The sequence below is a fragment of the Tympanuchus pallidicinctus genome, unplaced genomic scaffold (assembly GCF_026119805.1).
Source record: "Tympanuchus pallidicinctus isolate F22 unplaced genomic scaffold, pur_lepc_1.0 scaffold25, whole genome shotgun sequence".
In the NCBI taxonomy this organism is placed as follows: domain Eukaryota; kingdom Metazoa; phylum Chordata; class Aves; order Galliformes; family Phasianidae; genus Tympanuchus; species Tympanuchus pallidicinctus.
The window spans coordinates 9,674,738-9,689,358 of NW_026294742.1; the positions used below are offsets into that span (position 1 = coordinate 9,674,738).

A 14,621-nucleotide genomic window follows, 5' to 3' on the forward strand; every position below is an offset into this window, starting at 1 on the left:
CCAACCTCCCCATTTAATACTACTGACAGATATTAAATACCCCTGCTGGAGAATTTGCCTCCAAAGCCAATGTTGCTTTTCATTCTGAACTCCGATGAACTGTCTCAATTTCAACTTACACATCTGCTGAGCTGCAATCAACTCAGGCTGCTGCTTCAGAGGTGCAGAGGGAAATCAGTAAGAAAATTTCAACGGAGAGGTCAAACCAAACTCTTATTCACTGCTGGTCGGCGCTCACTGTGGGCTGAAGGATGTGGCAGCACCAAACAAAGGCAGTGGCCATGTAGGGACTGCTGCCTCCAGAGCATCAGGGAAAGGGATTGCCTTAGCTGTCACTGCACTCCAAGTCACTGTAGGACTGTGAGACAGTCATGAAGTGCAAGAACAGAGAGATGCGTTCTGCCAGGGTTTGGGATTCACAGATTCACAGAATTGTAGGGCTTGGAAGGGACCTCCAGAGACCATCGCGTCCAACCCCCTGCCAAAGCAGGCTCCCCAGGCATCCAGGCAGGCCTTGAGCATCTCCAGAGGAGACTCCACAACCTCCCTGGGGCGGCTGACACTTTCAAGTCTCCAGATGTCCGTGCAAGCTTCCCTCTGCACCTCCTGTGCTGCAGCACACAATGGCAGCTCGCACAGCACTCACACTTGGCGTGGCGGTCGCAGAGGGCGGAGGTGCGCATGTCGCACAGCCGGATGGTGCCTTTGCTGCTGCTGTACACGAAGGTGTTGCAGTGGTGGGGGTGGAACTCCGCGGCGGTGATCACTTCCGTCAGCTCCTCCATGTTGGCCGGCTTGATGTCCACGATATCTGGGGGTGAGTGAAGGAGCCCGCTGCTCCCTGCGTGGAATTGGTGCCTCGGGCCATCAAACCCCTCAAGCTTTGCCTAAATCCGCCCTTCGTTCACCAAAATAAGCAGACATGGCAGCGTTGCTCAGATGTGGGCCCCCACCAACCACACGCCTGTGGCTGCTGAACTCCGGCTGCCTAACGCTGCCACGTGCCCCCGGGGCTTCTCAGTAGAGAACACGACATAAATACCAGTGGCGCTTAGTGCCCCGCCGTGATTATTTCTGATGCAGCAGTTAGGAGGGTGACAGGCATGATCTCATTTGTGCGCCTGTGACTGGCAGCCTGTCACCCTGCTGCGCTATTAAGATTTCCCCTCCCCGTCTCCCCCAGGGCATCTGTCTTCTACATCACCCCCCATCCCTCAGCCCTGCAGGCAGAACTCAAAGCGGTGGCAGTGGGGGTCCCACAGAGCGGGGGGGCACAGCGCCCAGCACCGCCAGCACACTGCCATGGCTCAGCCCAGCAGACAAGCACAAGCAGCAGTGACTGCTCTGGGGATGAGGACGTCCGAAGCTGTGACCAAGGGTGCTGTGGGTACTGCGGAGCACTGAGCCCTGCGGCTTTGCTGTGCTCTGTGCCTGCACCCCCATCTCTCCTGCACCAACCTCCTGGCAGGATCTGGGGTAACTGGCAGTAATGAACCTGTAATGAGCAGGACCAGTTAGGAACACTGCCAAAGAAAATCACAATGGGTCGAACCTTTACCTTGGTTCTCCCTTGTCTGGGTCAGAAAGGACTGAATGCTTCCCTGTGCGCCCGGCCCCGTGGCTCTCTGTTAATACAGCTCCTGGCAGCAGAGGGGCCCAGGGACACCACGGGGTGCACGCACCAAAGGATACTGAAGCTCTGATTTGTGATCTCAAAGTTCCAGAGGTTTATCCGCAGGTCGTCAGCCGACATGTAGGTCTCGTAGTCGCTGTTGACGGATATGGAGTTGATGTGGTACGTGTGCGCGTTGGCAAACACCCTGCGGGGGGTGGCCTCCACCATCAGGTCCATGGGCCGCAGCACCGGCACCTGCAGGGGACGGGCAGTCAGCAGTGGCACGGGATGCTGGGAGCCACGTGGGGCAGCACCGCAGCATCGTCTGCTTTGGGAGACAACAGTGCCAGTCTGGAGCTCTTCTGCAGCAACAGTTCCTTCTTCGGTCAAACAACAGCAAAACCTCTCCTATTTTGTCACTTCGGAATGTGAAATTCCTGCCCCGCTGCTAACAGAAGTGCTGTATTAAGAGCTGAATCAGCTCCGGATTTTCTTTCAGATTTTCAGGATTTGCCCCACAGTGAATGGTAGAAGTAAAGGAGGGGAAGAGATAGAAGGGAAGGAGGGGCAGGGACAGATGGAGGAAATAGGAATGTTTGCCTTTGGATTTGTAAGCATAACTCACATAAACATGAGGGCATGGAGGGAGGCATGAAAGCAGCATATGCAAGGAGAGGTGTACTTAATAACTTCAGACATTGTGCTCTTAAGGCAGCTGCGTGCACCAGTGCTCCCCCCGCCAGGAGCTGCGCCCTCCAGCCACTCCATCACAGCAAATGTTTTCTGTGTGCTGCCCAAAGAGGTTTCCCATGGCTGCAGAGGTGGGGATGGGAGCATGACAGCCAGATCAAGTGACACAGGAACACAGGAACTGCCAGCCTGGAGCCTGAGCTTAATGTGATGCGCCTGCTTCCTAATTCAGCCTGACACACTCAATGATGCATCGTTTGCTGCTGAAGGACTCTGCTCAGCCATCTGGGGACAGAGGCTCGCATTGTGCTCAGAGATTGCAGGACGTGGGCTGTCACTCAGACCGTCAGAAACATGATGGTTTTGCAAAGGGTGTGGGCTCAAACATTACACTGGGCCACTCTGGACGCAAAAATAAATCATCACAGGCTCCGGAGCTCAGCACTGCTGTGCAGCCTGACTGCGTCCCAGTCAGACCCATGGCTGCGCCCAGCCCGAGTAGCACAGCAAACAGGGCGTGGGGTGACCTGCAGATCCAACACCTGCGTGGTCCCAGCCTGGTCTCAGTGCTACTGACACCGGCCGCAGCAGAAGGGAGCAGTGCAGCTGCAGGGCTGCACTCCGCCACCTCCTTCACCAACAGTGAGAACTCCTGGGTGCAGCCCTTCAGTTACTGAGTGGACCTGCAGGGTAGTGCCTGGTATTACATACACCCATTATTAAAGGGTAATTTGGTGTAACAAACCGCATCAAGTACATAGAATGGCTGTCAAATAAAATAAAGCACTAATAAATTACATTACTTCCTGTTCTGTGGAAGAGGGCAATGCCATTCATTACTCACTTTAAAAAAATTATGTCTTCATTTTTCTTTTTGCTTTTTACCAGGCACCTCCTGCAAAAAGCGCGCAATCACCACCCAACACGTCCCACCCCGCCGCTCCTCACCACGCTCATGGCAGAGCAGCAGCTTCACGTTCCTCAGGACTTGGCCTTACCGGGCTTTCCTGATGCCATCTGAGAAGATCCCTTCCCATAGAGTCAAACCTGCTGTCTGGCCCCTCGCCGTGCGCTGATGGAGCTCCTGGTTCAGTCATTTCCCCAGCACAGCCCTGCTCCCGGCCACCCGGTGTGCAGCGCCAGCAGAGCTCCAGGTGTGGGAGAGCCTTTCCTATGGGGGCCCAAAGCGCCCCGCAGGGCCTGGCCGGGGGAAGAGGGGCTCAGGAGCAGCACCTGCAGCAGTGAGGGCAAACCCAGCCCTGCAGCGCAGTCAGAGCACCTTGGAGGGGTCGGGGCAGTGACTGCCAGCCCAGCCGCCCCCCTGCCTTTCCTTGTTTTTGTAGCAGGACAGAATCCTTTTCCAGTTTGTAACTGAGAATCTGTCCCTGCTTTTACATTTCAGAATGACTTACATCATCTGCACCTGAATTCTGCAGTAAGAATTCAGAAAACAAACGGCCCTCCCGAGGCCACGGGTGTGTGTGAGCATGGATACATTTGATACAGGAGAAGTAAAGAACAAACTCTCCATGAAGCAGCACCCAGAAGCCAAAAAATATGAATGTTTTGGCAAAATGGGAGATATGAAACTATTTATGATGGATGCTGTCGGAACTGAGTGAAACAGCAGCTCTTAATCACCAACAGCACTGTGACAACAGCAATCGCCGTGCTCCTCTCGGCCCCCTTGTGCCGTGCAGGGATCTAAGACAACACAGTCCTTATTCAAAGGGTTTTCAGCCCTGGCTGTTATCTGTGTTAACGATTCCTGCAAGCAGCCCCCGGCGCACAGCGGTGCAGAGGCACTCCGGGAGCCCCGTGAGGTGGTGCAGAGGCTGCGGGCTGGGACCTACCCTGATGTGCAGAGCTCACCCAAAGAAAGCAAAGGCCCTTGTGGTCTGAACAGAGGGAAATAGTCCTGCATTGCACGGGTTAGAAATTCCTCAGGTAACAATGCTCATCGAGTAAATCCAAACCATTACAGTGAATAGGAAGAGATGACTGCAGCAAGGTGGTTTTAAATCTTTTTTCTTGCCTGCAGTTGAACATGGAACCATGGATGGATGAACAAAACGTGAGCAGCAGAGGAGCATTAAGTGCTCAGGATACACCAAGCAGCAGTAAAATCGAGAGCTATGTAAATATCTGCCTGAGGAAACCCATCAGTGTGAACTGGAGCAGACTGAAGGCTGCTCTCTTTTGCATCCTTAGGGACAGAAGGTGTTGTGCACAAGGATAGCAATACCCATAACACCGAGCACTCACACTGAGCTTTACCTCTACCTGCTGATATGGAGCAGGAATCACATGTTCCCATGGGGCTGCTTGCTATAGTTGTCAGGAAACTGTAGGGAGCATTAAAAAACACCAAAAAGGCAAACTTGTGCAGCCAACAAGCACCACACTGAGATCCAAGCTGTGACTTTGGGCTGAATGTCTGCAACAAATGCCCAAGTTGTTCTGACCCCGCTGCAGCCCAGCAGCTGCCAGTGCCAACGCCAGGATGCAGCCAACCTCTGCCAGCCAGCGCCAGCAGCCAACTGTGCAGACAGCAGCACGGGCTGGGAAGGAAACCCGGCAGATGTACCAACACCAGCATCACTTTGAAAAGCAGTTTGTGTTGGAAACTGAGACAGGCGTCTCTTCTACCCTGAGCTCAAGTTACTCAACTGCAGTGATACCCCTTAATGACACCATCCTTTAAAAACTCACCTGTATCCCACACACAGACAGTAAGCACAGCTCCTACAGCACCAACACCCAGACCCCAGGAAGGCCCCTCCTGTGGGCTGCACTGGGCTCAAACTCTGCCTGAAACGTGGCAGCAGATGCAGATGCATATGAAATGAAATGTCTCTGACTCAGCGAAGGAAACACCTGCTGGCCCCAGAAGCACCTGGAGCAGAGGTGAGAACTGGGTCTGAGGTTCTGGGAGGCTCAATTGGCAATGAAGTCTGAAGCTACAAAGTGAGCCAAGGGCAGACATATCAGCAGTGTTGTATTCATAAATACCGAACTTGAGTACTTAGAATGCAAACCCTGACAGGAGGTTAATAAATCACAAGCTGCTCTGGCTGATTAATGCCACCATGACATTACTGTGTAGCTGGAGCTCCCAGGCCTGCAGGTGAAGGGAGACCTTCAGTCTCTGCTCTGAATTCAGGCACAGGAGTGTGGCCTCATGGTGCAGCCCCCCCTCAGGACCTCACACTGCCCAGGCCAGGTCTCTGTGCACAAATAAAGTTCAGAAACAGCCCCGGGGACCCTCATAGGAGGAGTGGGTTCAGCTGCACCTTCTGCCAGCGCTGCCAGGCACAGGGTGACTTGCTTTAAAGGGTCCATGCCTGCATCTCTCTCGCAATAAATGGCACACATAGCCTAGGCTGTTTACACCTGACTCGGGAGGCCTGTTGTGATCCACCCAGGTGGCCAGAAAACTCACAGAGAAGGAACTGCTGCTGCAGAATCTGCCACTGTGCTGCAAATAGTGCAAAGGAGGCAGCTCTGCAGCTCCATCCCAGCAGGACAGCAGCTCTGGGCACGGCTGTGGGATCACTGTGCTCACGGTGTGCCTGCACCCCCAGCCGTGCAGCACTCCCCATGCCCCCAGCAGCCGTCAGCACCATCCCTGGACACACAGCCCTGCCAGCACTGCTGTCTGCATCCCACCCCCACAGAAATGCACCGCGCCGGCCGCTCACCCGCAGCGAGGTGATCATGGAGGGGTCTCGGAGGCGGCCATCCTCATCCTTCAGGTTGTAGCCCTCCGGCCTCTTGTCGCGCTCACTGACCTTCCATAGCTTCACAGTTTTATCTGCGAGAGAACAGAGTCACGTCTGGCTGCTGCTATGAGCCCCCTCTCCTTCAGGGTCGATCTCTGTGCCACGTTACTTCGAGAGTGAGAACGGAAAGAAAAAGGGCAACGTGGGAATGTGTTACAAAGCATCGCTTTATAACTCGCTACAATACGAAACACTGTCCTAAACACAGAGATAATATCCCTGTTAATCAAAAAACTGTTTAAAAACTCAATTAACAGATCGCCGTGCTCTATAATTAATCTTCATTGCATTTCAGTAATTCTCCCCCAGATGAGTTTAGTAAATCTTCGAATTTTATTACAGTGATCAATAGAGTCAATTCTGTAACACAAAGTTAGTTGGTTACGGGAGATAATTAGAATCCTCCTCGTCCCCTGAAGTAATTAAGTCACATCCATCCTAGGGCTCCATTCATCCCAAGTAATATTCCTGGATCCTCCTGCTATTTATCTGAATATAACACGGAACTGCTGAGCTGAGCGCAGCTGCGTGTAGAAACACAGCAGCCACGGCTTAAAAAAGCCAAAACAACAACAAAAACTTCACCCAGAGAGCTCAGAAAATGCCCAACAAGAGCCATCAGCAGAACAAAGCGCACAGAGGAGCCCCCCCTGCCTGCACCACACGCACCGTTGGTGGACAGCAGGAAATAGGCGGCGTTCTGCTGCGGGAGCCATCGGATCTTATTGATCTTCTCCTCGATCTCCAAACTCTTCAGGTAATCGAACTCCGGCTCGTGGCTCTGGAAAGTGCTGTACACATTGTACTCACCCCTGCGATGGGGCTGGTTCTTGCTCTGAGGAGGAGGACAGAGAGGATGTAAGACTTGGAGAGAACATTTCCCAGTGACTTCTTCGCCCCCAGGTTCTCTGCACATCTGACCCAGCGCTGCCCTGGGGCTGGGAGCTGAGCTCTGCACTGAGCCCACAGCCCTGCACTGAGCCCACAGCCCCCAGGGGACAGGTTGGCCCGGCACAGAGCCCTGAGGCACAGACTGCGTTGGGAACAGCACCACAAAGAGAGCCCATCAGGATGGGAATCATGCTGCTGGGAAAGGTGACAACGTCTGAGAACCATCTGCCCAGAGAGGCACAGTGCCTGTCTGCCAGGGGCTGCATTTCTCCAAATCACACAGAGCTGTGCAGCATGGGGCTCTGAGTGGGGCTGGGGCAGTTCTGAGGATCTGTGCTGCAGGTCGCTTCCTGCACACTCTGATGTTGGTCCCTTGGAGCAGAGGGCTGTGGCAAACAGGAGGCGGACAGAACGCATCGCAGGTGGTGTCAGGGAGGTGGAAGTTCAAGAAAAGTGGGAGAATAACAAAAAAGAGAGAAATATGAAATGGAATAGTAACAGAAAGGCCAACAAAGCATCTGTGTGTAACCTCATACTGATCAACTTCCCCCAGCACACACAAAATACTGGGCAGATTTAACGTCGGGAGAAACGTAACCCATTGATGCCCCATAGCATTGCTGGTGGCCTCATGCAGTGCAGCCCTCTCAGAACCTCCCGAGGAGTTCAGCAGCTCCGAGCTGAGGGCACAGTGCCCCAGGCCTGGGGGGCTTCTGAGGGTGGGACAGCATGGCCAGGGGTGGATGGCAGCCAGCTGTGCCTGTGCTGGGCTATGGGGAGCTACAGCATGGCTGGAGGTGTGTGGGAATGCAACATAGCATTTTAGAGCATTCTACCATGTTACTCCTGGTCTTGCTGCTAATTGCCTCTTTCCGATTCTCGGTCGGCTAGGAGAGAACTGAGGTTAAGAGTGACAGGCACAGATTAGGAAACAACAGGACACTGCTTTACAAGGATAAAATGGCATTTTGTACTTACCTCCTGCTCACGCTGAAATATGACAACCCGACCCCCCTTGTCCCCTGTTGCCAGCAATTCTCCGGTGTGGTTGAATTCTACTGTAGAGATAATGTCAGCTGAAAGGAAGAAGACAAAGACAATTTAAGTAACTGCAGAGTGGCTTTCACAGGCATCTAAATGCACCATTCCCACGCAGCTCAGGCAGCGCACACTGTCAGCGCCTTCTCTCCCCTGTGACATTTCCATGCATCTCAGCTTTTCTTTTGTACATAATGACAGTTGCAGCATTTTGGAGCCCTGCTCCGTGTCCCACAGCCTCGGGGCGCAGGGATGCTCCCACCATGGCAGGGGACAGGCGGGGAAGCACTCATGGATCTGCAGCACGTAAAGACTTTAATCTGCGCGCTTACCCTTGAGGCAAAGCAGGAGAGCTGCTAATGATTGGATTTATTGGGGCTATTTTTAAAAGAATGTCAGAGGTTAATTCCATGACAATTACTGCCCGACTGGTGTCACCAGCTGCCTCGAGCACAGCGCAGCAAACAGAGCAGGGGACAGGGAAGGGTGGATGCAGTCTCCGATATTTGCATCCCCCTGGAACACCCATAGGAGGCCACTACAGCAGATTGGCCACAGCCTCGTCCAGAGCACACGGCTCAGCACAGAGCAGACCCTGCCATCACCATTGATAACACACAGTCACTATTTCTGCCTAGCAGGAAGCAAAATTCCTCCTGGCTTTGTGCCCTGAAGTCCTTTAAATGTCTGTGCTTTCCTAAATGGAACCAGTGAGCAGTGATGGCTTTGCCCCACTTGCGTTGCTCCTGAGATGGTGGATCCCCTCTGTGCACCAGCCCCAGCTGTAACCACAGCCCTCAGCTGTCAGCTGCAGCTCCAGAGTAACCGCAGTCACTGGGACCTTCATAAGCTCACTGGAGTGAGTGAAAGCTTTGGGTGCTCACTCAGTTCCTGCATCCATTCAGCCTGGTGATGTGCACAGAGCCCCATGTCTGCCAAGCTGGGAGAATCCAGATGGCAGCAGGCAGGTGAGTGATGAACTCCACCCTGCTGCCATTAACATGCAACACGCGCTTCTCTTCCCCACATTACCCCATCTCTCCAGCATTCAGCAATTTGTAATGACACATGAACGCATTCCAAAGTTTGTTGTAATTCATTTACAACTTTTGGTGGCTGCGAACAGCCTCGGAAGCCCATTTCCCTGCACATGGAGATGGAACTGCAAAGACAAACCCCAGGGACCAGAGGTGAATGAATGGGACCAGGAGTGCAATGGGGGCTGAGGCACTGCATGGGAACGCTCCTCAGCAAAGCACTTTGTCCTCTGCATGGAGCCCTTCTGCATCAGCCTGCACGTGTGGGCAGCAGAATCTGCCGGGAAGGTTTTAACCATCTGTTACTAACATTAATAGAAGCACCGAAAAGCAAAGCAGAAAGGCCAGGCTGGCTCAGAGCCAGGCTAAGTGCAGCAGTGCAGGCTGCATCGCTGAGCACTGATAACACCTGTTCGGAATTTCACTCTTTTGGGGTTCATTTCAAGCTACCAAACAGATCCTGAGCTCCTTCAGACACACCTGTTATTTTCTGCTTGGCTGGATTTGAATTATTGCTTAAACATCATTCCCATTTTGCAATTGAAAAGATGGGGATGGGAAGCTTTCCTGCCTGTTTTCTTCCCCATGGAGTTATGGTAAGAAAAAAAAGCAAAAAATGGGAGTGAGAGCCCAAGTGTGGGTGGCAGAGCAGCCCGCAGCCCCCCGTGCACTCACTGCACCCACTGGGTTCAGGCAGAGCCCCCAGCTGCACAGGCTGACAGCACCACTGCCCACAGGCGATACTGAGGGGCGCACAGAGCCTTCCTCATGCTTTTAGCCCAGGCTGCCCCACAGCTGCACCCAGGAGGATGCGGTTCTGATGCTGCTGTTAATAACCAGCGCTGGGAAGCGCTCTGCCCCAGCACCCACTGTAACCGTGCTGTAACCTCAGATCTGCTGGGTCGAAGGCGGAACTGCAAGGAGACACAGAGTTCTGTGCACCAGGGAAAGCTTTGCACAGAAACCGTGCTGCATGGGCCTCCAAAATGAAATCAGCAGCACTTCGGTGAGCAAAGCATCCACCGGCACAGTGCCCTTCCGTCCGGTCCCCTCACTCAGTGGATGCCTCCTGCAGGCCAGGACAGCTGTTGGTATCTACAGCCCTGAAAAATCAGTCCAGAAGACATTTCCCTACATCCCCAGAGCAGATACGTATCTCAGCTAAAACGAAACACACTCAAACACTGACAGACTTTGTGCTTGGAACCAGATGGGGTTCAGCAGCGCCAGGTTAAGTCCTCATACAAGCCCAGGTTTTCACTGCTAATGTTTTCCAGCTGTCACTGCCTTGGACGCAACAGCTCAGGCAACATTTGCAACTGCAATGTTACTTTCCAGCAACGTTTAGGCAACATTTTCTAACTCCTATGCTACTTTCTAGCACAGTATAGGCAACAGCTCCTAATTCTAAGGCTACATCCCAACCACACACTGCTGCTAAAAGCCTTGTTTATCGGGAGGGCAGCAGCAGCCACAGCCCCGAGCAGCACAGCGCCACCCGCAGCGCTGAGGGCAGAGCAGCCCTGGGTACGGAGCGCAGGGCAGGAAAAGGCCCCGACTCCAGCAGAGCGCAGCGCAGGCGACCTCCAATGTGGTGAACATCACCACGGCCCCTCTGCCAACTCCACGCCGGTAGAAACGGCGCCTGGAGAGCACAGGGACAGGGCTGAGCAGACGCCGCTGCAGCAGCGCAGCTACGCAGCACAGAGCTGCGCCTCACACTAGGAGGCGTTTTTCCTTCTGAAACCCTTCCCATCAGCAGCTCTGCTTTTAGGTCACCGCATTTGTCAGTGCGTTGCAATAACTTCCCCTGCTGCACTGAGACAACTCCAGACAGCGGCCGCTCGCAGCGCTGCCAGACTCAACCTGCAGCCTCCCCCCTCCTCAGCACAGCGCTGCGATCCAGGGACTCGAGCGGCTTCTGCCCCAGCGCAGACGTCGTCCACAAACCACCAGAAGCTGCCCAGAGGCGGGCAAAGGGCGGCTGAGACACTCGGCTCATCCCCGGCTCCTGCCCCGGCAGCGGGACCTCACTGGGGTGCGGTGGGCCGGGCCTGGGCTCTGCCCCAACACCCTCAGGCTGTAACAGCAGGCGGGCAGCAGCAGGGAGAGCATCTCCCAAGGGAGAAGGACGGAGCTTAGAGATGACGGCGCAGCAGCGGAGCAGCGCTGGGTCCCACGCCAAACTTGCGGCCCCAGCACGGCGCACTGCGCGCTGCTGCCCGCCGCTCCCACCCCGCGCTCAGAGCAAACCGGCAATTATTCATTAAAATTCCTGTGCACGCGCATTGAAATGATCAGTAATTGAAGTCCAGTTCTCCTAAGGTTCCTATAGTAGTTTTGTGACAGTGGGAAGGAAAAATGCTTCTTTTTTTTTTTCTCCTGTTTCTATTTCCTTCATTGCCTCCTACACGCTCAGTGCCCCGAATGTGGAGAATTTAAAGAAAACTGTTTCCATGGAGACCCTCCCCTCCGAGCAGCACCAGCCCGCAGCTTTCCCTTCTGTGAGCATTAATGTTCCTTCACGCTTTCATGCTAAAAATATCGAGGGCTGGATTTGATTTTCACCCTAGCGATGCGGTTTTATCAGAAAAATAGAAAATTTATAATACACACACCCTGGTATGCACACGTGCTGCTGAATGGCAAGGTGTCCCTTCCCCTCTCCTATTGTGGGAGGAAGGCACATTCCCCAGCAAAGGGACAACGAGTGGTTGTTAAACATGGATGAGAAAGCCAGGGGCTGCCCTGGTGCCCAGGGCCCACACACCCCATCCGTGCTCCCAGACACCCCCATAACCCCACACTGGGACAGCCCACATCCCCACCTCTCTCTGAACACCTCCCCCTGAAATCCCTGTGTTCCAAGGGGCAGAACTGTGTCTCCAGAGGTGCGGTGGGGCAGCTCTGCACATCACGTGTGCAATGCCTGCTGGCACAGCAGCACGGATGCAGCGGGTTGTAGCACTGCACTGCTGCCTCATCACAGCAAACCAGGGCAAGATTCAAAGCCCAGGAAAGGTAGGAACACCATCTCAGCTGAAGCACTTCTGGTGGATGACCAAATCTCTGCAGTACCTCATTACAAACACATCCTTGATGTGCTCCCAGCACTCACAGCCTGTCCCACTGCTGCAGCAGCGCAGGCAGTGCTGGTGGGGATGTGCAGCTCCATTGCTCGGACCCCATCAGCTCCAAACAGTCAGCACATGATGGTATTTTCCCTCCACCCCCCTTTGCTCTGCAGCCTGGCAGCCACGCAGGTCTCCTGCATCCTGCTTCTCTCCAACTGCATGGCAGGACCATGGCACACACATATATTTTTATAAACCTTCTTTCTCCATGAACTGAAGAGAAAACGCTTTGGAGGCAGCAAGAGCATTACTGTAAGCATCATTATGATAAATTGGCTACAGTGGAAGATTGTGAATAGCAGATCTTATGTCTGAGATCCACAGATGAGTCAGGCACACAGCTGCAGTCAGTTGTTTCCAATCTAGCCAGGCCCAGAGCTGACATCTCCACGTCACCACACACAGCTACCCTGCAGCTCCACACCTTGCACAGCTCCTCTGCTCCACACAGCCATTGCAGACCCCACATGTCCCCATGTCCTGGTGCTGCTCAGCCCCAGGCAGTGCATGGCAGCCAGCAGCACCCCTGGGTCCTCCACGCCATGTGGGGGGCAGATGTGCCCACCCCACATCCCACTGCTGACACCACAGGCCAGCCCTGGGAGAACCCCTCACACATCTCTCCAGCTGTAACTGAGGCGTCCTCCCATAAAGTGACCCCAGATCCCTTTCCAAAAGCGACACAAACAGGTGCTCCTACTGCACTGGGACAAAGCAGAGCTTTGAGGGGGTCTCAGGACCCAGCGGGGCACTGAAACCCCGTGTTCTGTCGTTGGTAAGAATCACTCGGCCAATGGCAGCACACACAAAGCCTCCAAGCCTGCAAATGGTGATACATTGGGAAGCACCATAAATAACAGCAAACCAGGCTGCCAAACGAAGAATGGTTTAGATCATTCAAAACCCATGCTATAAGATGTCAAATCCAGTTTAACACCGATAAGTGTGGGATAGAAACTCACCATCAGCACATCTCCCACCCAGGGCAGCCCCCCAGCACTGTGGGGACAGGGATGCCGCAGGTCCTGCTCCTGCAGGAACACATTCACCTTTCACCACTATTGGACACAGAGAGGTAATGAAAAACTGAATGGTGCAGGGAGAGAAGCACAGAACTCAGCCATGTGCTGACAGCAGAGCCAGAGCATCAACTCTGCACCTGACTGCTGCATGGCACAGCACAACCCTGGAGCTCAGGAAGGGCTTTGAGGGCACAGCCCCTCGGATTCCTCCGGACAAAGCAGTGCAGATATGGGCCTCCACTCCAGGAGGATTCTCAGCCCTGAGCCCCATGGAAGCCTGTGGGTCTTGTCTCACTCAGGAAGTGGTGAGGCTCGCTGCTTTCACTGCTTAAAAGAGATTTCTTCAGTTATCCTTTTCATCTGCCTCCCAACAAGAAGGGGAGTGTGAGGTTTTCCCATTACCTGCAATTCACCCGATGTCAGCTATGACAACTTTGTGCCACACATCAGAACTTTAAATACACATCTGAAGTTTTGAAATAGAGTTGCAAAAGCACCAGTGCAAAGCTTGCACACTGCACAGCTTTTTAACAGGAGCTCTGTCCTTCTTTCTGTTTCGTAAGTTTGTATTTACAAAAGAAAATAAATTGACCTGCTCAAAACAAAACACTCAGCCCCAAGCACATGTAGGCAAATGGTGCCTTCCCTCCACAGGTGTGACTGGCTGACAAATGGAGAACATTTCTGGGAGCAGAGCCTCTGTGACCCACACGTGACAAGGACTTTGTGTATGGAACCTGTGGCACAGTCCTGGCCAGTTCATGGGCTTTGAGGCTGCACAGATCCCATTCACCTCTCCCAGTGATGGAACTGGGAAAGGCTCCCATAAGACAAAGCAGGGCTGCGGGTGGCTGGGAGCAGCAGGGGGTGAGCAGGACACGTCCTGCCTCCAGCACAGCCTGAGAGTTGCAGAGATGGGCTCTTCCCAGGACCTGAATCTCCCACTAAATTCCTCTGCGACCTTCTGCCCTGCCTGTGGAAAACGCCAAGAGGAAACCAAACAAGAAGGGCACCAAGGCTTCTGGGCTACAAAAAAGATGGACTTAAAAGGAATACTTAGGACACGTGGTGGGCATGCAGGGATGTGCTCCTCCAACCTACGTGAACACAGCAAAGTTTGGCTGTGGGTCACTGGGGTTGGGCTGGGCAGTCTGTCCTCCTGCAAGGTGTGGTGCCATGTGGTGAGAGCACGGAAGGGAGTGGGACAGCAGAGGTTCAGCGTGGATCTAATGACATGCAAAATCACACGTGATTGATCTGCATTGATTTTTCCCCACTGCGGGGAATGATAGGCTGGCAAACAGAAATCAATTCCACTGCATTAAGCCCAGTAAGAATCTCGTACCATCAGCATAATGCCCCACAACATTATTACACACCAACAAAGTGAAACACCGCACTGTGCCCATCCG

At 53.7% G+C, this 14,621-nt stretch overlaps 1 protein-coding gene across 4 annotated transcripts in view; it reads right to left on the reverse strand.

The window, feature by feature from the left end:
- The window catches only part of PPP2R2B (protein phosphatase 2 regulatory subunit Bbeta), an 87,161-nt gene that overhangs the window by 5,344 nt on the left and 67,196 nt on the right, over positions 1–14,621 (reverse strand). For all 4 annotated transcript variants that reach the window (XM_052689375.1, XM_052689374.1, XM_052689372.1 and 1 more), the window contains 5 exons: positions 7,957–8,054; positions 6,757–6,922; positions 6,007–6,119; positions 1,693–1,870; positions 647–811 (listed from right to left, as the gene is read on the reverse strand). In XM_052689375.1, the coding sequence (XP_052545335.1) occupies positions 647–811; positions 1,693–1,870; positions 6,007–6,119; positions 6,757–6,922; positions 7,957–8,054 (720 nt within the window). The remainder of the gene's footprint in view (positions 1–646; positions 812–1,692; positions 1,871–6,006; positions 6,120–6,756; positions 6,923–7,956; positions 8,055–14,621) is intronic.